This window comes from Phytophthora parasitica (assembly GCF_000247585.1).
Source record: "Phytophthora parasitica INRA-310 unplaced genomic scaffold supercont2.1, whole genome shotgun sequence".
NCBI classification, from domain to species: domain Eukaryota; phylum Oomycota; class Peronosporomycetes; order Peronosporales; family Peronosporaceae; genus Phytophthora; species Phytophthora nicotianae.
Genome location: NW_008634126.1, coordinates 1,019,249 through 1,041,122, shown reverse-complemented (window position 1 = coordinate 1,041,122; position 21,874 = coordinate 1,019,249). Strand labels below are relative to the sequence as shown.

Genomic DNA, 21,874 nt, shown 5'->3' with positions numbered 1-21,874 from the left:
ATGATGATAATAACTCACCAATGTGTGTCGAAAATGACACTTCGAGAAGTCCGTAAAAAAAGCCTCAGCGTCAACAATTGTCAACGACTCGGACTAGAGATGGTTTTGGATTGGAAGAGTAAAGAACGTTTTAAATGTACTAGAAAGTTTTAAACAGTTTAGAAGTGTGCAAAAGTCCAAAACGCAGTGCACCAAGTATCTTTGAAAGCTGCCGCGAACCCATTGACGCCTTGACTAGACGCTTCATCATGGCGACATCTCAAGACGCTGCGACCGACATTCCAGCGAACACATCGCCCATACCTCCTTCTCATGCACTGTGGGATGCTTCATCACCACGACGGGCGATGCGGTCGCCCACCTCACGGAGATCTAATCGCTACAGCCCTTATCAAAGAGAAACGCCCGAGCGAGGCTCGTCAAGGAATGTCTTGATGTCGCAGCCGGTCACACGCCAAGTGATGTTCTCACCTCAGCAAGACACACAGACCACAGAGCACGCGCCCACACAATCAGCACCCGTAGCGTCGCCACGTCAATTGACCCCGGCTCGATCCTCCAGCTCTACAACTTCAGCGAGGTCACCTCGGACTCCTCGTACGCCAGCATCGTCAACTCCAACACGATCCCCCAGGACCCCGCACACGCCACGTAACCCACGTACTCCAGGATCTTCTAGGCGGCCACGACCTTCGCCATTGAAGACCGGGTGACCGCGTGACACGATCTGGAAGCATTACACCATTGAACGTGAAAACGGCAAAAAACACGGGCGGTGCATCTACTGCGGCATGCTCAAGAAGAATGGTAAACCAAGTGGGAACTTGTTGAACCACTTGGTAAAGCCTAACCTGTGCCCTAGTGTCCCGAGAGCTGTTCAAAATGCGCTACGACCGGTACCTGTACCAGCACCAGCGCCAAGAGCAGATCCAAATGTGGGGCCTGGATCACGTGATATTGATCAAGATGCTTTTGATATGGCTCTAGCTCGGGTGTTTTTTGTCTGCGCATTATCTTTCATTCTTGTGGAAGCTCAAGTATTTCGAGACTTTATTGCTCTGGTTGCTCCCTCTGTCAAGCTACCCTCGAGACACAAGCTCAGTATGGTGCTGCTAAAACGAGTGAGAGATGAGATTCGTTTGAAGGTCATCCAGATGATTAATACTCACACATACGTGTCGCTCGTTACTGATGGATGGACGGATACAAACGGGTGAAGCATTATTAATTTTATGGTAGTCGCGCCGGGGTTACCTTCGCTCTTTTGGTCGTCATGGTCGGCAAGATCAAAAAAGCATACCGCGCGCTATCTTGCTGGAGAAATTGACAAAGTTATTGAAGAAGTGGAGAACGAGACAACAGCTCAAGTGGTTGGCGTTGTCACTGATAATGCAAAGAATATGAGAAGTGCGACGAGTCATGTGCAGAGTAGGCGGCCAAATGTGATTAGTGGTGGATGCTCGGCCCATGTTTTGAATTTACTAATGCAAGACATCGGCAAGTGTACAGTCATCAAGGCAGTTTTATCAAGAGCCATTGCGCTTACTCGCTACGTACGGGATCATCTAGCACTTTATGACGAGTTCAAGCAGCTGCAGCAAGATGTACGAGACGTGGGCTCCAAGGCCAGAAATCTCGTTTTGCCGGTCCCAACGCGGTGGTATTCGGTGCATGCTTGTCTTCGCAATGTGCTGAATAGCCGAGAGACACTGGAAAACTCTTCTTGGATCCAGATTATGAGCAGTTCTTGGAGCGATATCGTGGGACTGCATCAAACCGAAAAAAACTTTTCTATGTGATAGCGTTGGTTCGCGACGATGTCTTCTGGAACAGCTTGAGAACTATAGTCCGACTATTTGACCCCATTATTGAGGCCCTGGGTGCTCTGGAGGCTGACACTGGCTTTGTTTCTGGGGTCTATCGATGGTTTAGGTGGCTGCGGTATCACACCGTGTACGGTGTGACGTCCCCGGAACCGGAACCTGAATTATCCGAGGCGGGCAGCGAATCGGAGAGCGAGTCGGAGGAGTGCGATTCTGCACAACTACAAACTCTGACTGGCATTGATATTCTCAGTGACGCAACTGCAAGTGTGACCCCAAATGCACCTGCGAACAACAATGAGCCGATTGGTGAGACCTTCCAAGCCGATGGTGCATACACACATCTTACCGCTGTTAGTCTTGCTCATCTCCAAGGCCTCTTTCGCTGGAATATTCAGAAACGGTGGAGATACGTGCACACAAACGCAATGGCTGTAGCTTTCTTGCTGGACCCATCGATGAACATCGACGATTTCGTAGGTTCTGACGACGAGCTAGTTGACGACCAAGTACGCACACTGGCCGAACGATGCGGATTGATATCGGGTACAGGTATTCCTGCATTAACTGCCGAGCTTCTCAGCTTCAAAAGCTTGAAACGGAGCGGTGGTGAAGCTCTACGCGCAAAATATTCAGAATCCAGCCCGCGAGACTACTGGGGTGCGCAAAGTGAGAGGAAATATCCTCTTCTGAAGAAGCTAGCAGACATTGTATTTGCGGTGCCGACTTCTTCAGCAGCAAGCGAGAGGGCTTGGAGTATCTTCGACCACATTCACTCAAAGCGAAGAAATCGATTGTCTGTGGAGAAGGTCGAGATGCTTGCGCTTGTCTACATCAATTACGGTGCGCTCCAGAAGGATGAACTAGATCTTGCACGTCACCAGTCGTGTCCCGAGAGTGTAGACACAGAATCTTGAACTTCCATTAAACAATATGACTCAAAACAGTTTTGTATGTTCTTGGCCATAGTATTTTTTGCCTAGGAACAACCGCGAGCTCGTACCAGTTCTTCGCACGGCTCTACATCATCTCTTTCTTGGCCATCATAACCTCCAGAAGCTTTATTATCCTGTGGTCGACTTGCCGAATTCGTCCGTATTGCGCTGGTAGTGACATGAGGCCTTCCACTCCGTACTGTCACTCTCGTCCTCTCATGCACGTCCAGGCATCGACACCAGCAGCTTCAGTACGTCGCAGCACGGACGGTGATGGCGAGCGAGTTGGCATTGGGTGAAAACATCAACTGGTAGCCGTCGCCAGTAACGTCGCGGCACTCGGGCCACCACCAACAAGTCACCGCAATACGGGGGAACATTGACTGGATGGATCCGGCTTGGGCTGCTTCATGAGCCGCTCATGTTATTATGTGTCCGCTTCAGCAGTGCCCTGAGGCAGGTTTCGTGTTGTCAAAGCGCCAGGTCGTACGCCAGTGTGTGCTCGCCGCCACGCAGCAGCAGCAGCAGCTGGCACATTTGCCATAGCTCCAGCAACACCCTGAGCATGTCCAGAAAGCGCTTTCCTGATCGGTGTCGTTCTGTACGTGTTCTCCTAGCGCGAAAGCACATGTCTTGAGCGATCTGGAGCACGCAGAGCCGCGACCTTGCTCCTTCGACTGCTTCTCGTTGGTCAGATGCTGGTGCAGGATCTCGTCATCCTCGTATCGGCAGCCGCGCGCTCTTCCTTGTGTGGACGGCACCGAACTGGAGCTCGTCGCCGTATTTGAGCTCGTTGCCTTCGATGCCCTTGACGCCGTTGTGCTTGTGCAGGAATTGGTCGATGTCCGGTGTGTTCACGTGCTGCAAGGTGTCCGGCAAGTACAGCGGACTGCCTTCCATGAGCAGACCCACGACTTGGGACGCTTGCGCGAGGGCGGGTGGGGAATTCGGAATGTGCGAAGGCTCATGCGCCAGTCTGTGCGCGCACGAATACGCCGAAGGACCAGCGCGCGCACCAGCTCTGGCAGCTAGCGCGAGCCTTGATCTTGAGCGACTAGATCTTGTGTGCAGCTCGACCAAGTACTTGATCGCCTTGGTTAACTCAGGTTCCTCGATCAAGTCGCTGCCTCGCCACAGTATCGGTTCGGTCGCGAGCTACGGAACCTCTCATTGATAATATGTTGTCTGGTGATTTAGTCAGTTTTGGATTTTGAACGGAATTTCGGTCATTTTCCGGAAGTGTTTTGGACTGTTTAGAAGTCGTCCAAAACCACCCCTCCCTGAGATATCTGCTTTATCTCGTGAATTAACATCACAACTAACTGTGCAACACAAAAAGAAAGATCCGACTACGTTTAAACTAATTCCTCCGAGTAGACGAGATGTAATTTTGTGGATCATGAAAACTTGGAAGAACTTGGGTGCTCACGTCATTAAAAGTGGGTTTGCTGGGCTTTTGAAGTGTCGTCCGGGTGGTAACCCCAATGAGCCTGATGATACACAAGAACCGACAAGTGTGGAGCCAGTAAATGAATTAGTGGAGGAGTTGGAGCGCATCAATACTGTTGAAGACGCTGTTAGTGACTCGGGCGACATGTTCGAGAGATATAGTGATGATGATGTTGAAGCGGAATAAGTAATGCAGCTGCACGTTTTGTTATTATTATAATGAGGTTTTTTATTTTGGTAGTGCATTTTTCTGTAAGTATAAAAAAACTACCCTGTCCGGCTATACAAATGTTGTACAGTAAGTCAATACTGATTTAATTGCTGTTCACTTCGAGCTCATATTCAATACTCATCTTGAATAAGAGCTTTTTTTTAGAAGGTTGTAATGATAAGGTCGTATTGTGATTGAGTTATTAAAATCGACAATGTCCTGCAAATTGACTTGTCCCGACCGACCTGTCAAGAAGCTGTACATTTTATGGTTGTTAAGGTATACGATAAGTATATAGTTACTGGTACTTGTTTTTATGGGATTAAAGTGGCATGCTATCGACATGACACTATTGCACTGAGTGCGCCACTGACATTTATTTGAATACATCCCAGCGGCAAATGGTTTTACATTTTGAACTGGTACTTAGGTTTAAGTTGCTCAAGTTACATTTCATACTTATTATTTTGCATTTTAAAAAATATTTTCAAAAAGAATTTGCAAAGTATAAATAAATCGTCAACAAGATCAACAATCATTGAGATATTGGAGCTATATGTTGGATTTTCGTTTTATTATTCCACTTATTGATCAAAACATTGCGCTGTGCCCCCGAGTACAGTATTTTCATGAAACTACATGTAGAATGAAGTAGCCTCAGTTGCACTGGTTCATGTGTTGGAAGTTAGTAGCCGTACTTATCATTTAGCTTCGTACGACCGTCACCACTTTGGTTTGCTGGTGGCACCCACGCCTGGTCTCCTCCTTCTAAAACACATGCGTCGTCGCCGTGCTGCTTTCCATTCGCAGCCTTTATTTGCTGCGGTGGCCCCATGGCTGGCCCTGAAACGCGCCGTCGCTTCGGTGCCGGTGAATCCTTCTCCGAGTGATTTCGGGGTGCATCGGAAAACGCCGGCATCGCACTGTTGGTAGGAACGAGTATTTTCTCCGAAGTTGGCGTACTCATTGGTAGGGTGTCAGGTTTCGTGGTCGCTTCTCGCGCGGTAGGCTCAGTTATCTTCGTAAAAACAGCACCAGAAACTTGATCTTGACTTGGTGTGTTTTCTACAGACGAAGGAGCCGATGAATTGCTCTCAACAGGTTCGTTCACTGTCTTGGTCGCTGGCTTCTGGATTGGAAGAGCGGCAATCGCAGGTGTAGCTACTGCGAGAAGTTGTCGTTGGCGCTTCAGCTCCGTCTCCACCTCTGCTCTCCGTTTGGTCAGCGTGTCTACCTCACTCACATGCAGTTGAGTCGTCGTTTCTGCCATAAACGAATCCAACGAGTCTGCTTCTTTGGTATCTGGTGGGGCGTCGTTCGCATCAGCTTTAGCTGTCGCTGTCGCAGCACTCAGATCGTCTTGAAGCTTTTCAAGTTCAACCTCCAGCTTCTTGACATTAGCTTGGATCGATTCTGCAGTAAGTACCTCACTTTTTGGCGCTCTTTCGGTTGTCATCGCTGCAGTCTTCCCAGGAGTGGTAGACGAGCCTGTAACCTTCTGCTTCCGCGCAGCAATCTTCTGCTGATTCGCCTTCGTTCGATCGTAGAAGTCGTCTTCGTCGCTGTTGTATCCGTACAGCTCCTCGTTAATATTCCGTTTCTTCCGTATAGCTAAACTCGACGCACTACCAGTCTTCGTTCGTTGGTCGTTCTTGGCGTGAATCCTGGCTTCCAGACCGTCAATTTCTTTCAGCAAGGCCTCAATTCGCTGCTCATTGCGCTCCAGCGTACGTTGCTGTCCCTCAGACAAACCATCCAACTGGTTCTGCTTGGCCAGTATCCTCGACTTCTCCAGTTTGAGATTCTCCATCTTACGGATCCGAGTCTGTAGCTGCTGATACAATTTCTGGTCCTTCTCATTCACCTGCGAGTGACTCACGCTCGACTTGTACGGCTGATCCTCCTCCTTGAACTAAAAAAAACAACAACAAAAAAAATAATAAATATTAGTATCATAAATACTTGTTTTTCTCTTCTTCTTCTTACGTTTCGTAGGTAATCCGGCAGCTCCTCTTTGTTCTTGACTGCATCATCTTCTTCCTCACTCTCCTCCTCTTCTTCTGCATCTTCTCTAAATCCCCACGACGCTCCTCCATCCTCCTGCTTCTTCTCTTCCCGATTTTTCTCCAATTTTTCTCTAAATTTTGCCAGGTTTAACGACTCGTACTCGGCAGGTAAGAACTCTGGCGGACCACAGACCGCGTACAACCGTGTGGACTCTCCGAAACCCAGTACATCTCCAATATGCAGCCTCACAAACTCATCAGCCAGTATGCGCTTCTTGTTGACGAAGCACCCGTGTGTACTGTGTATATCACAGAGAAAGAGAGCGCCCTGCTCGTCAAACTGCAGTGCTGCATGCGTTCGGGAGATGGACGGATGAGCTAGTGCCAAGTCGCATACGGTCTCCATGCGCCCAGCCAAGACGTAGCTGCGTCCATCACTGCGAGGCAACTGCAAGGTCTCTACCACCACGCCACCCTTGATCACCTCCAGGTAGATACCGAACGCATTGCGCCCCGACAACCCCCACTCTGGCGGCGAGTACTGTGCCATTGTTTTCAATTGATCTCTCAAATTTGAAATGCTTGTTTTGATCTCTATAAATTAATATATTAGTCTTTCATAACTGATATGAGAGTCAACACAAATTCTATGAATTAATAAAACCCGATCATACGCCATGAAGCGGCGTGGATGGAATGAGAGTGCGCTTCCGACGCCGTCGCGGCCGCGTAGTGCACGCCGCAAGCCCGAATGGAACTCGTATCTGACGGACGACTCGCAGTACAAGCTGAACCAGCAGCAAGAGCTTCAGCGCGCGTTGCAGCAGCTGAGCACGGCGCATTTTTCAGCCCGCAGTCCTGCCGCATCTGCTTCTAGGCGGCGACTCAAGGCCGCAAGCGCCCATAGCTCCGCGTGGAGCACGCCACAAGACTCAGAGAAGGCCATAGAACGACCCACTCGACTAGCGGATGTGGAGGACACGGGGGAGCTCAATACGCAGCGACGGCTGCAGTTCGCAGACGTTTCTATGGATCTCGAGGAGCCCACGCCTCGACGCAGAGCAGGAAAGGCCAATACAGTGTCTTTCCAAGAGGGAAGAATGGATCCAGAGCATAAAGCCACTCTACAGACAGAGCTGGAGGTGCTGGAGAGGATGTTGTGGCAGTTAGAGACCGAAACGGAGAGACGCAGTTGGCAGAGCCCACAGAAGAGGAGCAAATCGCCCAGAGTGGCGAGGACTGGGTCAGCGACGAAGTTGAAGGAGGAAGAAGCGCAGGAAAGAGAAGAGATTGAGCCGGAGAGAGAAGAAGAAGAAGATCAGGAAGAGTATGGAGAGGAGGCGGACGCAGAGACTCGACTTGGAGATGTGTGCTATAAATCGCTGGAGATCGGCCTGGAGCTGGCTCGCAGAGTGGATTCGGTACGGTGAATGACTGGGTTTTATTCGGGTTAAAACTGACACGGAATGTGTGTGTGTGTGGATTTAATGACAGCTGAAGAAGGAGGTCGATAGTGAACGGAGGCTACGTGAAGATCGAGAGCTGAAAATCGAGATGTTGGAGCAAGAAGTGCGCTCTACACAAGCCAAATGCAACTACCTCGAGGCAAAGTACCAGAATATGGTGTCGCAAGTTGATGGAATGGTTCGTTACTGGTACTAAATTGTCTAGATTTGGATAATTCGGTTTATCTTACTGTTATCTCTGGGTTTTGCCATGTAGCGAGAGGCTGTTATTGCCACCGAAGAGGCCATTCACCGAATGACAGCAGCGCTCGAGTATTCACAACGCCGACGCGGTAAGACGTCAAACCCGCCGACACCTAGCAAACCAGGTACGTACCCTCTTCTTCGATGAATCCACATTGCGGTAGCTTACGGTGCTTCGTTGTCGATTTGACCAGGAGTTTCTCGATCTGCTCCCCCGAGCGATGCTAAGGTGTCGAAGAAAGCTTCAACGCCGAAGAAACGAAGCAAAACGGTGGAGCAGCAGGAAAACTGGACACCCAATGGCCAGCAACAAAACTAAGCATCAACTTTAACTTCTGGATCGATTGCCTTGGACGGGCAAGTCTGAAACGTCGGATTAAACGGAGTTTTGTAGATTTATTCATTAGCTCCAAGTTTTAAAGACAAGGCCAAGTGGAAATTGTGGATTTACACAGGTTACGACACTGAAAATGAACGGAGACTAGCGCTTCCAGAGATTGTGCTGCTTTGCGCATTACATCGAATGGCGAGGTGCTCGATCTGAGCGAATGGCAGCGAATGCGTCGATGCCGTTTTGATCGCTGAGAAGATCGATTAGTGGCGAAGCGAGCGGCGCGCCGACTGTTGCGTGGCCGACTGCTGCGTGGTGGACTCATCCGAGCTGGTCGATGAGGTACCCGAGGACGCCGTCGTCGTGGTCGACACGCCAGTCTTGCCGGTGCTGGTAGTCGTGGACGAAGTAGTGTCCGACGTGGCCGAAGAAGTTGATGGAGCTGCAGTCGTCGCTACTGGGGCTGTGGTGGCCGGCAACGTGGTGGTGGGTGCCGGAGTTGCTGGAGCAGTGGTAGCCGACGTCGCAGTCTCTGAGGTCGAGGACGTTGCCGACGAAATCGTATCGGTCGTTGGAGCACTCGTGGCAGTCGGCACACCAGTCTTGCCTGAATTGGTTTCCGTGGCGGAATTTCCGGTCGTCGGGCTGTTGGTGATCTCGATCCACGTTCCCGATGACGTCGCTAGAGCGGTGTCGGACGAGCCCGAACACGGTGCTTCGGCGTTGTTCGTCGTAGCCCCCCAAGTACCGGACGTCGTATCGGTAGAGGCTCCGGTGGCACCGGTTGACGTTCCCCACGTGCCGGTAGTGTCCGAAGATCCTGAGCATGGCGTGTCGCTAGCAGCTCCCCACGTACCGGTGGAATCCCCACCGGCGGCAGTCACTGTGCCGGTTTGTTCTGTGGTTCCCGTTGCTTCCCAAGTTCCAGTGGTATCAGTGCTGGTCGTGTCGGTGCCGCTGGTCTGCTGTGTCGTGCCGGTCGCCGTGCTCGTTCCCGCGGCACTGCCCGAAATGCCCTGAGTAGCGGTCGTGTCTGTCCCCGTCGAGGTTCCCCAGCCTGAAGTACCGGTAGTTCCCCAGTTCGACGTTCCAGTTGTCTCTGCACCGTCTGACGTTTGCTGAGCGGTGCCGGTCGAAGTGGTATCTGTACCAGAAGTTCCCCAGGTACCTGTCGTATCCGTCGAGGTTCCCCAAGTGCCGGTCGAGCTCTGGTCACCAGAGCAAGGAGTCTCGGCCGATGTCGTGCCGGTGTTTGTTCCCCAACCAGCAGTTCCAGTTGTTTGCTGCGATGTCGTATCTGTTGAGGTGGTGTCCGTACCTGACGTGCCCCAAGTGCCCGTCGTGCCGGTCGAAGTGGTGTCCGTGCCGGACGTACCCCAGGTGTCGGTCGTGCCGGTCGAGGTGGCGTCCCAGGTACCCGTGGTGTCCGAGTCTCCGCTAGCACACGGCGCCTCAGCAGAGTTTGTGCCCGTGCCAGTGCTGGTTCCCCAGGTGTTCGTGCCGCCATTGGTAGCAGTGTCTGTTCCAGTGCTGGTTCCCCAGGTGTTAGTGCCGCTTGTGGTATCGGTCCCTTGCGTCGTGGTGCCGGTGGAGGTGGTCGAAGTAGACGGCGATGATGTCGTTGTCGTATCCGTTGACGTGGTGGAGGTCGTGTCGGTTGCCGGAGAGCTCGCGCTCGTCGTGCTCTGCTGGGTAGCCGAGTCACTCGTCGTGTACGAGTCACCCGATGAGGTGCTCGTAGTGACACCAGTTCCCGTGCCGGCCGCCTTCAGGTTGCGGAGAGCGTTGCTCTGACGGACCACAGTGTTTGAGTGGGTAGTCACGGCGTCAGTGGCGACCAAGGCCAGCGACAGCAAAGCGAGGTGTGCGAAGATCTTGCTGAGGTTCATCCTGGAAGTGTGAGGTGCTGCTGAATGGAGCTAGTGGCGGAGATTTACAAGCTCAGGTGCTCGGGTGTGAATGTTTGGCTTGCTGGGGGCGAAGCAAATTCAAGAATGATCGAATAGGACACAACTTTTGAGCAGCCTTCCTTCATCTTCCTCATCCTGCCGGGCTTATCCATTCCAAGCCACCAGAGTGCATCAAAGTACTATGAAGTTCACCCCCGCCGGGAGACGGATTGAGTCCATTGTGATCATCCTTTGCAGTGATATGCTATGAGACTTTCAGCTGTAGGATAAATCTACGGTTGATTCAGAAGTCAGCATAACCCAAGGTACTGTGAAGGACGCGGATTTCCGGTCTACTGGTTATTGCAACGCGAATGAGGTGGGGTGTCTCCCGTTTCATAGCAACTGTGTCACACAGTGTGCGGGTGGCAGATGTGTGCATGAAGTCTCGCAGTTGTTAGCACACCACCTGCTTACATCCTGGTAATCGCCTATCGAGGCAAGAGGCGTTTGGAATCGATTCAGATTGGCGCATGGGAACACTGTGCTCATGAAGATAGCAAGGTCCATCTTGAAATTTGCGCCGCGTACGCTATCTTTTCAGTGTAAAGGACCTTAAAGGATCATCGACAAATAAATTTTTCCAAAAAGTGCTCGTGTCGACATGAACGCTAGTGTTCTGTTAGGATCCCATGTGGAGAGGTGGGCCCCCTGTGTGAACTCTACACTGCCCACTCTGGGGCGTGTACGGTAGAGGCCGTCGAGGAACTAAAAACTGAGCCGAGGCCTGGTATCCATCAGCACGTTGTCGACCACGTAGCGTTACAACGTAGCGAGCAAGACGGGACTATTTCGGTGTACGAAAGATCACGTGTCATCGTACCCTTGACTCACTAACGACGGGTGCTGGTGCTTTCCAACTCAAAATGCGATCAATGGCGACGCTTCCGTCTTTCATTTACCCTGTGCTACCGTGAAGCTCAGCGCTGCCACTTTCCTGTGTTATAAAGCGTTTGTGGCGTGCTACGTGAAGGCACCGTCGTGGTGAGCTGGAGCTGGAGGTCCCACCCCTATCAGACTGTAAAGGCCGCGTGCCGACTGTCGAGAGGAATATCCACTGGCCAAGTGAGCAGCTTCACTGGCGTCAGTATGAAAAAAAATGCATATAGTAAATCTTGACTCAACAGCCAAGTCATGCGTGGCTGTATAGGCCCTGGCACTGACAATGGCAGTGTTGGCTGAGCGTGCATCACTACATGTACCAATTGAACGACCTCCTGCGAGGAGTGCAATATGGGCGAACGCTGCAGCGAGATTACGAAAGTTGTGTCGTCCGTCACCGCCCGAAGTACATGTACCTGTAGAGGAGATAGTGCAGTGCACAGTTCCATCATGCTTGAGTCAGGAAAGCTGAATACCGGTACAAGCCAATCTCCTATCCACATCAGCTGACAGTCACTTGTCCACCGACAACACTGGTGATCAACGTCTCGACGTTGATCTCAGGTCTCCAGTGCCTCATCTCCGCCGTTCGGGTGCATGAGTGTGACCACCGAGCTGGAAAATAGTCGTGCCTGACATATGGTGATGCCTGTCAGTGCAGTGAGACTAGGATAACCCAGGATATTGTCCAGTGGGTATCTCTCATCGCTGCGCTACGTTCGTTGTCCTGCTGGCGTTGAAGCTCTAGATGCACGCTGCATCCTGTGACCCGACAACGACCAAAGGTGGCTGTGCATGGCATATCACCATGCGTTTGATCTTCGTGGGGCACTCGAACTCGCCCCTCTACAACAAGGTCACTTCTCAATTTACTTTGCTTCTTCGACAAGCATCGTTCCTTCCTCCAGCACGTGAGCGTGCTACCTCCTTCCAAGCTCACTTCACTGCCATCTTGCTACAAGATGAAGATCGGCAAGATCCTCGCGTTCCTGGCGCTTGCGTCGCTAGCTGTGACTTCCATCGCGGACGCCTCTGTCGCAAATCACGGCGCCGTGGTGCGGATGCTTGGCGGTGGCGGCGGTGTTTCGTCTACGACAACGACTTCCTCGCCTACGACTGATGACTCGTACACGACTCAACAGAGTACATCGGCGACGCCGTCCCCGTCGACGGACTCTACTGCCAGCGCCACGAGTGACTCGACAACCCAGCAGAACTCGACTCCATCCACAGCAACTACGAATACTACGCAGGACAGCCAGACAAGCACCGACATTACGAATCAAGGATCTGGAGACACCGCCGACACCCCTTGCGCCAGCGGAGAATCCGACACGGACACCAACACTTGGACTGGAGTGGTGACTGCAGCCGGACAGCAGTCCGACTCGTGGGGTCAAACCAACACTAACCAAGCCAATGAGTCGGCGGAGACACCGTGTTCGGGCGACCAGAGCTCCACCGGCACGTGGGGTCAGTCCACCGAGACAACCTCGAGCACGGCCGGCCAGCAGCAGCAGCAAGAGCAGCAGCAGCAGGGTCAGTCCATCGAGATCTCCACCAGCAGCTCGACGGGTGAGCAGCAACAGCAACAGCAACAGCAACAGCAGCAGCAACAGCAGCAGGGCCAGTCCACCCAAACGACTGTGTCTGGTTCTGTCGGTGTGGACATCACGGTTCAGGGCGGTGAGTCGGCGGAGACGCCGTGTTCGGGCGACCAGAGCTCCACCGGCACATGGAGTCAGTCCACCAAGACCAACGGCGAGCAGTCCTCTACGAATGCGCAAAGTCTGAATTCGTCGGGAACCCAGGGGGAGTCGCAAGCGAATACAAACACGAACAGCCAGCAACATGGACAAATGTCTACGGACCAATCTGCTCAGACTACCATTTCCGGCTCGGTTGGTGCGAGCATTTCTGGACGGGCAGAGACACCGTGCTCGGGAGACGCGAGCTCTACGGGCGAGTGGGGTCAATCAATCCACACCAGCAATGGCCGTCAGAACGAAGCTTCCACGGGCACTTGGGGTCAGTCGACAGAAACCTCATTGGGCACGAGCGGCCAACAGGCAGACCAGTCTAAGCAGACAAGCAACAACCAGAAGCAAGGGCAATCTACGCTGACAGTCGGCGGCAACCAACAGCAGGGACAGACCTCGACTGGCACGTGGGGCCGATCCACGGGCACGACGGTGTCGGCATCGATCGGTGTCAGCGTTTCGGGCAAGGGTGATGAATCTGCTCAGACTCCTTGCTCGGGTGACCAGAGCTCCACGGGTACGACCTCAGCGTGGACTACACCGGACTATAAGCACGGCGTGAGCACCGGTTCGGTCTCGTCCGTGACCTCCGCGGCCACTGAGGCTCCGTCAATGAAATTGACCAGCGGTACCAAGTCAGGTAAGACTGGTGTGTCGGCCACGACGACATCGACCTCGGGCACCTCATCCGCCGACTCGTACGCGGACTCCACCACGCAACAGTCGGCCACACAGTCACGCCGCTTACTTCGCCACTAAGCGTTCTTCTCGACGGGAAGAAGGACCATCACATTCTCGTTGTGGCAGTTTTGACTCGCCTTTCACGGCATCATTCGCATTTTGCTTCTTGTCGCCATTGCATGTTACTATTTGAATGAATTTGTATTACCTTCAACTTGAAGAGACGACACGAGGATAGTGTTTTTCTCCTGTGAGGCGGGTCTTTCCAATGTCAAGTACGGGAGATCAAGACGTGCTGTGTTTGATGGGGGACTGTGCAAGGGTCGCAGAGATTACTGCTAATACGCTGTACATGCTGCCATACAGAGCTGGAAAAACTCTTTAGTGGTTAGCTGGTACCTGAAGGCTTAACCTGCTCGTGGGGTAAAGGCGCCAAGCTTTACCTGGTAGCTAGACCTGTATAATAGCTGTCAACGCGCGCGCGGACGTCCAGTTCCTTTCGTATGGGTGAGCCATACCAATTGAATTGACGTGCAGCAGCTATCTTTTGCAATGAGACGATGCCACGAACGCTCAATGTCATAGTCAATGCTAGCGTTGTTGTTTCATCTGCACTACGTATCCATGTCTGTGCAACACTGATAAGCATCCTCCTGAATCTTAGTTTTTTTTTTTTTGCTGTTGTGTTAAACAAGTGCGAACAACGACAATACCTTGAAGTTCGCACCGAAAGTGCCCACAGTATCCATTTACAGTACCATGACAATCGCTCGCAAAAAAATCACAACCATAGCAGGCACCTCGCGAACGCGACAGCTGATGGACACACGTCTCCGGCTCCGGCCGATGGCGGACGCCGCCACCCAGGTAACTATCGCACTTTTATCTCGGAAAAGGCGCTACACGTCCTTGGGAAGGCGCCATCGGCGCTAATGCGTACGATCCACGTTGACGGCTCAGTGATCTTGAAACAGTGTCCTCGTCTCCGTGCTCTCTCGATGCAGAACCTATCACGCCATGTGGAGGCGTCCCCGCCATTACGCTATGCTCGACTATGATATTGTCCTCGTTTCTGAAGGATCACCGGATGGGAGCTCTGCCAATCTGTCTGGTGGATGTCCATCTCCGCGTGCCTCTGGACCGAGTTGTGGATACTCTGCATCTTGCTGTTTGAATAAGGCGTCTAGCGGTGTCCGTGCACGGCACATCGCTCGAGTGCACCCCCTTATCGTGCTGTCCGAGAGCTGAAACTCTACACTCGCGCGTTCGATCCTCTCTCAGTCTCTCACTTTTCAATTTACTTTGCTTCCGACAAGCATCGTTCTCCCAGCTCTAGCACTCACCGCTGCTACTTCTCGCTACGCTTCAAGATGAACCTCACCAAGTTGGTTGCGCACCTCGCCATCGTGGCTTTGGCGATGAACTCCTTCGCCGAAGCCTCCGTCCCCGCTACCGGCCACGCTGTACGTCAGCTTGGCGCTGGCGGCGGCGTCTCCACACCGACTACTTCGACGACCCAGCAGTCCACTACGACGCAAACCGGTCAGACTTCCACGGACACCGCGACGCAGAGCGGCCACACCTCGACCGACGCAGCCGGTCAAAGCGGCCACACGCCCACCGGAACAACGAACCAGGGTCAGTCCTGGGGTGGCCAAGGTGGGCAGATCAGGAACCAAGGAGGTGAATCCAACCACAACACTCAACAGGGAGGCCATTCTTGGAACCAAGGAGGTGAATCCAACCACAACACTCAACAGGGAGGACATTCTTGGAACCAAGGAGGTGAATCCAACCACAACACTCAACAGGGTGGCCAGTCTTGGGGTCAGGGTGGCCAATCCTGGGGTCAGGGTGGAAACCAAGGCGGAGGCGCTGCTACACCGTGCTCCGGCGACAGCTCTCAGCAGGGTGGCCAGACATGGGGCCAGGGCGACCAGAGTGGCCACTCGTGGGGCCAAGGTGGCCAGACATGGGGCCAGGGCGACCAGAGTGGCCACTCGTGGGGCCAAGGTGGCCAGGGTGGCCAGGGCTGGACTGGTAATGGAAACCATGGTGGTGACGCTGCTGCTACGCCATGCCCCAGCGATAACACGAACCAAGGTCAATCGTGGGGGCAAGGTGGTCAAGGAGGTAATTCGTGGGGACAAGGTGGCCAGTCCTGGACAGGTAACGGACAGCAAGGCGGTGATTCCGCGGCTACGCCTTGCCCGAGCGACAACACTAACCAAGGGCAGGGACAAAATGGACAGGGTCAATCATGGAACCAAGGTGGCCAAGGTGGCCAGTGGCCAAACGTCGGTGGAGACTCCGCGGAGACTCCTTGCCCTGGCGACAACAACTCGGATCAGTGGACCGGTACTGTGACTACGCCAGACCAAGGCTCACCCAGTGGTGACCAGCCTCCTGCCACCCAGGGCTCTGCTGGTTCTCCTCCGGCTACCCCCGCTACACCTGCGACCCCAGCTACAGAGGCTCCTACGACGGCACCTCCGGCTACCGAGGCTCCTACGACGGCACCCCCAGCTACCGAGGCTCCAACTACCGACGCCCCCGCTACGGTCACGACTCCAGCGACTAAGACTGGCATCACAACCCCCGCTACTCAGTCCGACGAGTCGACGACGCAGCAGTCCGCTACGCAGTCTCGCCTTCGTCACTAGATGGTTATCCGATCCTGAAGACGATGCAGTTGTGAGCACTCACTCTTGCCATTCTTTGTCGTTGACAAAGACACTGTATGTATATCTCCCATAGCGTAAATACGACATACAAACCGATTCAAACTGGTATGAAGTGACAACGTATCATTGTTTGTTTTGGCACATTCGACAAGCGTGACTATCAGCAAAACAGTCCTTTAAGGCTGTGCTCATTTGAGGGGCATTGTACCACAGACGCTGGCATATATTTTCCGATAGTGGAGTTACGGGAGTAGGATAATACTTTTTGTAGCGCAAAATCGTCCTTTACAGGTTGTTGATTCAACGTTGGGGACTTAAGATTGTCCATCGAAGTGAAGGTATGTGAGCCAAACAACACTTCAAATAGTTCCAACTCATCATTTGCTTTTGACGGCAGTATCACAGTGCGCGAACACTTGATGTTCCAGGCTCAGCTTACGAGTGAGGTGTCCTGTGTTTTTAAAACATTATTTTACCGAAACGTATACTTTAATTAAAGCTGCAGCATATTTTGTCCAATCATATTGTTTGTGGTCCCAACTGATAAATGTATCGCTCGATACATTTATCAGTTGGGGCTCGCTGTGGTATCCGATTAACAGTGATAAATATCCGCCATTTTTACCCTTACCGTTATGGCCATTTCACCTGCAGTATCCGCGATCAAAAAAGAAAATAAATTATTTGATCGTACGACTTTTCTCTTCTGAATTTGACAATTTATTTTATAATTGAGTTTTCAAGTTGCATGCACGCTCTTTCTTCAGCAGCGAGTGGATGCGGATCTCGACCAGCGAGTCCTTGTCGATGCATTACTGTCCTGGTGGTATGTGGATGTTTAGAGACATGGTAATCCCGATAGATTGCTCGCGTGTAACCCTGTCCACATCTCAAATCTCGAGCATGAGCTGGCTCTGTTGTGCTGTTCGTGATTCAGCCATTGCCACTCCTCAATTAGCGTTGTTCTGCCTCCATTAGGCCGCCCAAGATGAACTCGGGCAAGTTCTTCCCCCTCATGGTCGTGGCGCTCTCCATATATCACACTGCAGCAGCTTCTAATGCTGCCCCTGCCGCCGCGAACGCGCCAATCTACTACGGAAGGCCAAACAACGGTGGTTACCCGTACCCCGCCACCACACCGGAAGCAGTAAAGCCTGGTGAAAACAAGACCGAGGCTCCTACTCCTCCAAGCGAGCCAATTTACTATGGACGCCCTAACAATGGTGGATATCCCTACCCCACTCCAGCGACGCACGATCCTGAAGGCAGCTATTCAAGTGAGAACGCGACAGCCACTCCCGCCCCTGCGAACGTGCCGATTTACAATGGCAGGCCTAATAACGGCGGCTACCCGTACACGAACACCCAGCCATAGCCTAACGCTGTTAAGGACTAGAAATTGTCAGTCTTTTGAGAAACTGAAAGCTCGTTTTCTTAGCTCATGTAGTAGTTTAAGTAAAACTGCATTTTGCATGACAGAAACTGGTTTGGTTCTTGGTTTGACGACCTTCGATGTGCCATTGAAACTTCGAGTATACATCTCGTCGAGTCCGGGGCATATATGGAAATCTTTGCATGGTGATCTCTACAACGACGCAATGATAGCTAGAAATTTGCACAGTCTGTGGGTTTCCTGCGTATTTGTGTACCGATTGGGGTCGAAACAGGCATCCCAGGCTGGTGGATCAGAAAAAAAAATCACCCTTCAATATGAAGAAGAAAAAACTAGGAAGCTATAGGTAACGATGACTCTTAAACAATTGCCTGACCGAATTGAGGTCGCTGTTTTATCGACACGAAAATGCTTGCAATTCAAAGCCTTCAGATGATAGCTCCAGCAGTCTATCAGCTTTTCGTTTATTGAAAGTTCACTGCAAAATGACAGACGGGTTGCATAACATGAATTCGTGTTCAATCCAAGACTGTAAATCCTTACACAGTATAAAGGTAATTGACAGGGCATTCCGTACATGTAGGTCGACTAATACATTTGAATAGCAAGCAATCATCGGAACAACCAGTCGTCATCATCGTCTGGAATTCTCCCGCTTCAGATAGCCAGACGTTGGTTTCAATCGTTCGCATTGAGTTGAGCCATCCAAGTCAACGGTTTGGGGACGATCCACTCAATCGCTTTAATAGTCCCTTCACCAGAGCCTGTATTACTCTTGAAGCCAACTTCACTCTTACTTGGTGATCCTGTAGGATCCAATCGACACTGAAAGCGCGACCCTGTCCAAGGGTTCATATCAATTACTGTGTCGTAATTGTGGATTCCTGTATCAACATCAAAGGGTATCGATGAGCCGATGTATCAGGATCATTGATTTGTGAAGATAAGATCAAACGGACAGTACCGTTTTGAACACTATGACATGCAAATCGATAGACGACTGAACCATTATTACGGAAATGATAAGTCTGTTTATCAAGTTTAGTGGCTTCGCTACTACAGCGTGCCATTGGTGGCGAGTATGTTGCTCGTCTGGTGTATTGAGCGGTCGCATTATAGAATGGTTTAGGGAGTAAGCGTAAATTTCATGGAGGGATGTTCGTGCTCAGTAGCTAAATTACAAAACGCGTTAGGAAGGCGCCGGCAGAAGTGGTGGTTTTGATGAAGGTGAGTGCAAGAATTTACTAATGACGACGGTAGGAAATCTGGTCTAAATCGCAAGAGTACCTGCTTCTTATACTATGATATAATACCCGGTTTTAGTACTGATGTTGATATTGTTTTGATAGCGGAGTGGCCGAGGATCAGGATCAAGTGATCTCAGCGAAACCACGCATAGTCTGTGGACCAGTATCAATGACAATGCAGAATCGTCAATGATATGGGCCGATATATGCCGCTGCCCAGTCTATAGTGCAATTCAATTCCTCCTTCATATCGTTTTTGTGCATTTTGTTTTGCGATACTTGTATTATTTTACTCAAGTACTCCAACAAAAATATACTTTCTAAGTACTTACCATGAAGAATAGCATGCATTATGCTAAAATTTATGGGCCTGGTTTCGAAAAATACATCCACACTATCGGCTTATACACAATGAAAATCCGCAACCTTGGCAGGTCGGAAGAGGTCCTTATCTCTTTGAATTCGGAATAACCTGACGATACCAGCTACTAGATCATCGTTATCAGGTACATAGTGGTGTCACGGGATCGTATCTCGATAAATGAAGGACAATATGTATCGTTTCCGATCTATGACCAAAAAGACTGGACACTTTTGACCATCTCTTCAAACAATTATATTTCTCTCTACCAGCATACGAGGGAGCAACAACGACGAAAAAATTGAATGGTCAATATTGTTAAAATCTAAAAATATTAGGCATACAACTATTTTTCAACTTGGCAACTCAATTCTCTGAAATTTATTTCAGTTTCAGAGTTTAAGAAGGGATCCGATTCGAGGTATTATTCTGTCAGCTATTAAAGTCCTGTCTAAAGCGATGCCGATTAGAAATATAGGCATAAATACTATAAGTAATATAAACCTCTGATCTTTGATGTTAATGTGAAACTGATAAATTAGCTGAATGTTACCTGTGTCGTCCGGACCGAGTACTAGTAATATTACGCAAGGTTGCAAGAAAGTGACCGGCTCATAAGCTTCATTGATAGAAATATAAATATAAAACCTACTCTACTCCCGCATCGGTGCATGTAACAGCCTCTTCACTATGATACGTTCAACTTGACTGCCGCTGCGTCAGTGGCTAGGAAAGGGTGATAAAAGCAACTAGCAGATGCTGCGGCTGCGAAGCAGGCGCAGGAGATGCGTCGTCAGGTATCCTCCGTAGGTTTGCTAAATTTCAGAGCTTCATCGGGCAAAGCACGACTTTGTTATTTTAAATGTTGTTTTGACAGAAACTTCATTTTTTAATTTTAAAACTCTTACAATAAATTAATGTCTTATAACATTTGGTTGGCATCAAAAGTTGGTACGCATGCTGATTGCTGATTGGCTATCGTTTTTATAACACATAGTTCCAAAATTACGTCGGTACGCATGCTGATTGGCCAGGATGGCATTCAGACGATAAAAACCCATTAAATTTAAAATTTTCTTTCGTCTGAATGCCATCCAACGGCAAGGTTTATTTGGGTTATTCGGAGCCAACTCAAAATAGTCCAATATTGGGTCCTAATAGTAAATGTACCCATAAAAGAGGACCAAAAACACAAAAATGGGGTATTTCTTTTTCACAGTGTCCGGATTTGAAACAGTTACCGATTTTTCTGGACTTAACTATCGGACAATATAACCGTAAAAAAACCGGTACTAAGCGGGTAGGTAAACGCTATGCTGTTTGATAGAATTTAGGTGCACCACGCTATACGGTTCGACTGACTAGCAACCATGCGGTAACCGGATTTTGAGATTGCAAGTAGCTGAGTATGCATGTACTGTCGCAACAGGCAGTCGCAAGACATTGTTTACCAATTGAGCGAGTACTCTATTCCTCACGTATCTCCACCTGGGAGCCAATAATCTTGTGGAACAAGACGATCGTGTTCACACACCCACAAGAGGCTAACTGCTGTGTTGTGCTTCTGGTAGAGGATGCTACCGTACGCCGTCCCGCAGGTCACCCCCACAAACACTCGAACTACAAAGGAGGATATCTTATTGCCCCGTAGGAAACTACTGCAGGCGTTCATTCATCGCTCATTTTCAAACTTGCTTCCAAGTAGCAACAGCAACGTCGAGGTAGTTCACCCTTCAGCGTTCTCCTGCAGTCCAAGTCCAAGTCTTCTCTGTCCCGTTTCCAGTATCTTTGTCCAGGATGAACCTTACCAAGATTATTGCTCACCTTGCAGTCATTGCGGCGGCAATGGGATCTCTCGCGGAAGCTGGAAACATCGGTCAACAGGCCCAGCAAAACATCTCAAACGCTGACCCCTACACGAAGTCGTCGGAGTTGCCCAAGTTGACCCAAGCGCCATCGGTCACGCCAACCGATGTGGCCCTGACCCCATGCCCAACTAAACCATCTCCAACTACGACCCCGATTGCCACCCCAATTACCACTCCTGCCCCAACGACACCTTCGACACAACCAGAGGAAGGCTCTACTCCCGCCCCTACCAAAACTGATGATACCAATCAGACAAAGGGTGAGGATACCGACAAGAATAGCTCAGGTGGCATTGGGGGTGGATCAGCCAAAGATGGAGTTTCAGAGGGTGGCGGTGCAAATGGCGGGGCGAAGGGAGGCATCTCAGGTTCCACGAAAAGAGTACCAGAGGGTGTATCCGGCTCAGTAGACGTCAACGTATCCAGCAGTGCGGATCACGGTGCAAATGGAGGCGTGTCCGGTGGTGTGAGCGGTGGAGCCAACGGCGGCGTGTCTGGCGGTGTTGGTGGCGGTGCTCAGGGAGGCGTTGGCGGCGGCGTTAGCGGTGGCATCGGAGGCGGTGTGTCTGGCGGTGCTAGCGGTGG

At 51.0% G+C, this 21,874-nt stretch overlaps 8 protein-coding genes across 10 annotated transcripts in view; 5 read left to right on the top strand and 3 right to left on the bottom strand.

The window, feature by feature from the left end:
* Positions 1 to 3,472: 3,472 nt before the first annotated feature.
* On the bottom strand, positions 3,473 to 4,354 carry PPTG_20693 (hypothetical protein; the record flags this gene model as incomplete). The annotated part of the gene is made up of 2 exons (XM_008892891.1): positions 3,473 to 3,913; positions 4,322 to 4,354. The coding sequence occupies 2 exons, from the start codon at positions 4,352 to 4,354 to the stop codon at positions 3,473 to 3,475; spliced, it is 474 nt and encodes a 157-aa protein (XP_008891139.1).
* A 608-nt stretch (positions 4,355 to 4,962) lies between these two features.
* On the bottom strand, positions 4,963 to 6,997 carry PPTG_00253 (hypothetical protein). Its single transcript, XM_008891634.1, has 2 exons — positions 6,405 to 6,997; positions 4,963 to 6,330 (listed from the first exon to the last, which is right to left on the bottom strand). Exons 1-2 carry the CDS (start codon positions 6,972 to 6,974, stop codon positions 5,104 to 5,106), a joined length of 1,797 nt encoding a protein of 598 aa, XP_008889882.1. The 5' UTR covers positions 6,975 to 6,997; the 3' UTR covers positions 4,963 to 5,103.
* A 92-nt stretch (positions 6,998 to 7,089) lies between these two features.
* PPTG_00252 lies at positions 7,090 to 11,067 on the top strand. Of its 2 annotated transcripts, XM_008891632.1 has the most exons (4): positions 7,090 to 7,845; positions 7,919 to 8,068; positions 8,147 to 8,258; positions 8,328 to 11,067. In XM_008891632.1, the coding sequence occupies exons 1-4, from the start codon at positions 7,102 to 7,104 to the stop codon at positions 8,450 to 8,452; spliced, it is 1,131 nt and encodes a 376-aa protein (XP_008889880.1). In that variant the 5' UTR covers positions 7,090 to 7,101; the 3' UTR covers positions 8,453 to 11,067. The 2 variants fall into 2 exon arrangements, with proteins under 2 accessions (XP_008889880.1, XP_008889881.1); XM_008891633.1 differs by lacking the exons at positions 8,147 to 8,258; positions 8,328 to 11,067 and having other exon boundaries at positions 7,919 to 8,133.
* PPTG_00251 (hypothetical protein) lies at positions 8,488 to 10,917 on the bottom strand. Its single transcript, XM_008891631.1, has one exon. It carries the CDS (start codon positions 10,351 to 10,353, stop codon positions 8,728 to 8,730), a length of 1,626 nt encoding a protein of 541 aa, XP_008889879.1. The 5' UTR covers positions 10,354 to 10,917; the 3' UTR covers positions 8,488 to 8,727.
* A 1,061-nt stretch (positions 11,068 to 12,128) lies between the features above and the next one.
* PPTG_00250 (hypothetical protein) lies at positions 12,129 to 14,092 on the top strand. Its single transcript, XM_008891630.1, has one exon. The coding sequence runs from the start codon at positions 12,258 to 12,260 to the stop codon at positions 13,812 to 13,814; it is 1,557 nt and encodes a 518-aa protein (XP_008889878.1). The 5' UTR covers positions 12,129 to 12,257; the 3' UTR covers positions 13,815 to 14,092.
* Positions 14,093 to 15,044: 952 nt separating this feature from the next.
* On the top strand, positions 15,045 to 16,694 carry PPTG_00249. Of its 2 annotated transcripts, XM_008891629.1 has the most exons (2): positions 15,107 to 15,647; positions 15,699 to 16,694. In XM_008891629.1, the coding sequence occupies exons 1-2, from the start codon at positions 15,107 to 15,109 to the stop codon at positions 16,397 to 16,399; spliced, it is 1,242 nt and encodes a 413-aa protein (XP_008889877.1). In that variant the 3' UTR covers positions 16,400 to 16,694. The 2 variants fall into 2 exon arrangements, with proteins under 2 accessions (XP_008889876.1, XP_008889877.1); XM_008891628.1 differs by having other exon boundaries at positions 15,045 to 16,572.
* A 468-nt stretch (positions 16,695 to 17,162) lies between these two features.
* PPTG_00248 (hypothetical protein) lies at positions 17,163 to 17,849 on the top strand. The gene has a single exon (XM_008891627.1). The coding sequence runs from the start codon at positions 17,409 to 17,411 to the stop codon at positions 17,793 to 17,795; it is 387 nt and encodes a 128-aa protein (XP_008889875.1). The 5' UTR covers positions 17,163 to 17,408; the 3' UTR covers positions 17,796 to 17,849.
* Positions 17,850 to 20,888: 3,039 nt separating this feature from the next.
* The window catches only part of PPTG_00247 (hypothetical protein), a gene marked incomplete at its 3' end in the record, with an annotated part of 3,318 nt that continues 2,332 nt past the window's right edge, over positions 20,889 to 21,874 (top strand). Inside the window, exon 1 of the mRNA XM_008891626.1 lies at positions 20,889 to 21,849. Coding sequence (XP_008889874.1) covers positions 21,219 to 21,849 — 631 coding nt within the window. The 5' untranslated portion in view covers positions 20,889 to 21,218. The remainder of the gene's footprint in view (positions 21,850 to 21,874) is intronic.

Bases quoted from the DNA above. Each gene is read 5' to 3' on its own strand.
- PPTG_00252 (XM_008891632.1), top strand. From the start codon at position 7,102: ATGAAGCGGCGTGGATGGAATGAGAGTGCGCTTCCGACGCCGTCGCGG. The intron at 7,846-7,918 runs GTACGGTGAATG...ATTTAATGACAG, and splicing joins TGGCTCGCAGAGTGGATTCG to CTGAAGAAGGAGGTCGATAG. The intron at 8,069-8,146 runs GTTCGTTACTGG...TTTGCCATGTAG, and splicing joins TGTCGCAAGTTGATGGAATG to CGAGAGGCTGTTATTGCCAC.
- PPTG_00253 (XM_008891634.1), bottom strand. From the start codon at position 6,974: ATGGCACAGTACTCGCCGCCAGAGTGGGGGTTGTCGGGGCGCAATGCG. The intron at 6,331-6,404 runs GTAAGAAGAAGA...TGTTTTTTTTAG, and splicing joins TGCCGGATTACCTACGAAAC to TTCAAGGAGGAGGATCAGCC.
- PPTG_00249 (XM_008891628.1), top strand. From the start codon at position 15,107: ATGAACCTCACCAAGTTGGTTGCGCACCTCGCCATCGTGGCTTTGGCG.
- PPTG_00250 (XM_008891630.1), top strand. From the start codon at position 12,258: ATGAAGATCGGCAAGATCCTCGCGTTCCTGGCGCTTGCGTCGCTAGCT.
- PPTG_00248 (XM_008891627.1), top strand. From the start codon at position 17,409: ATGAACTCGGGCAAGTTCTTCCCCCTCATGGTCGTGGCGCTCTCCATA.
- PPTG_00251 (XM_008891631.1), bottom strand. From the start codon at position 10,353: ATGAACCTCAGCAAGATCTTCGCACACCTCGCTTTGCTGTCGCTGGCC.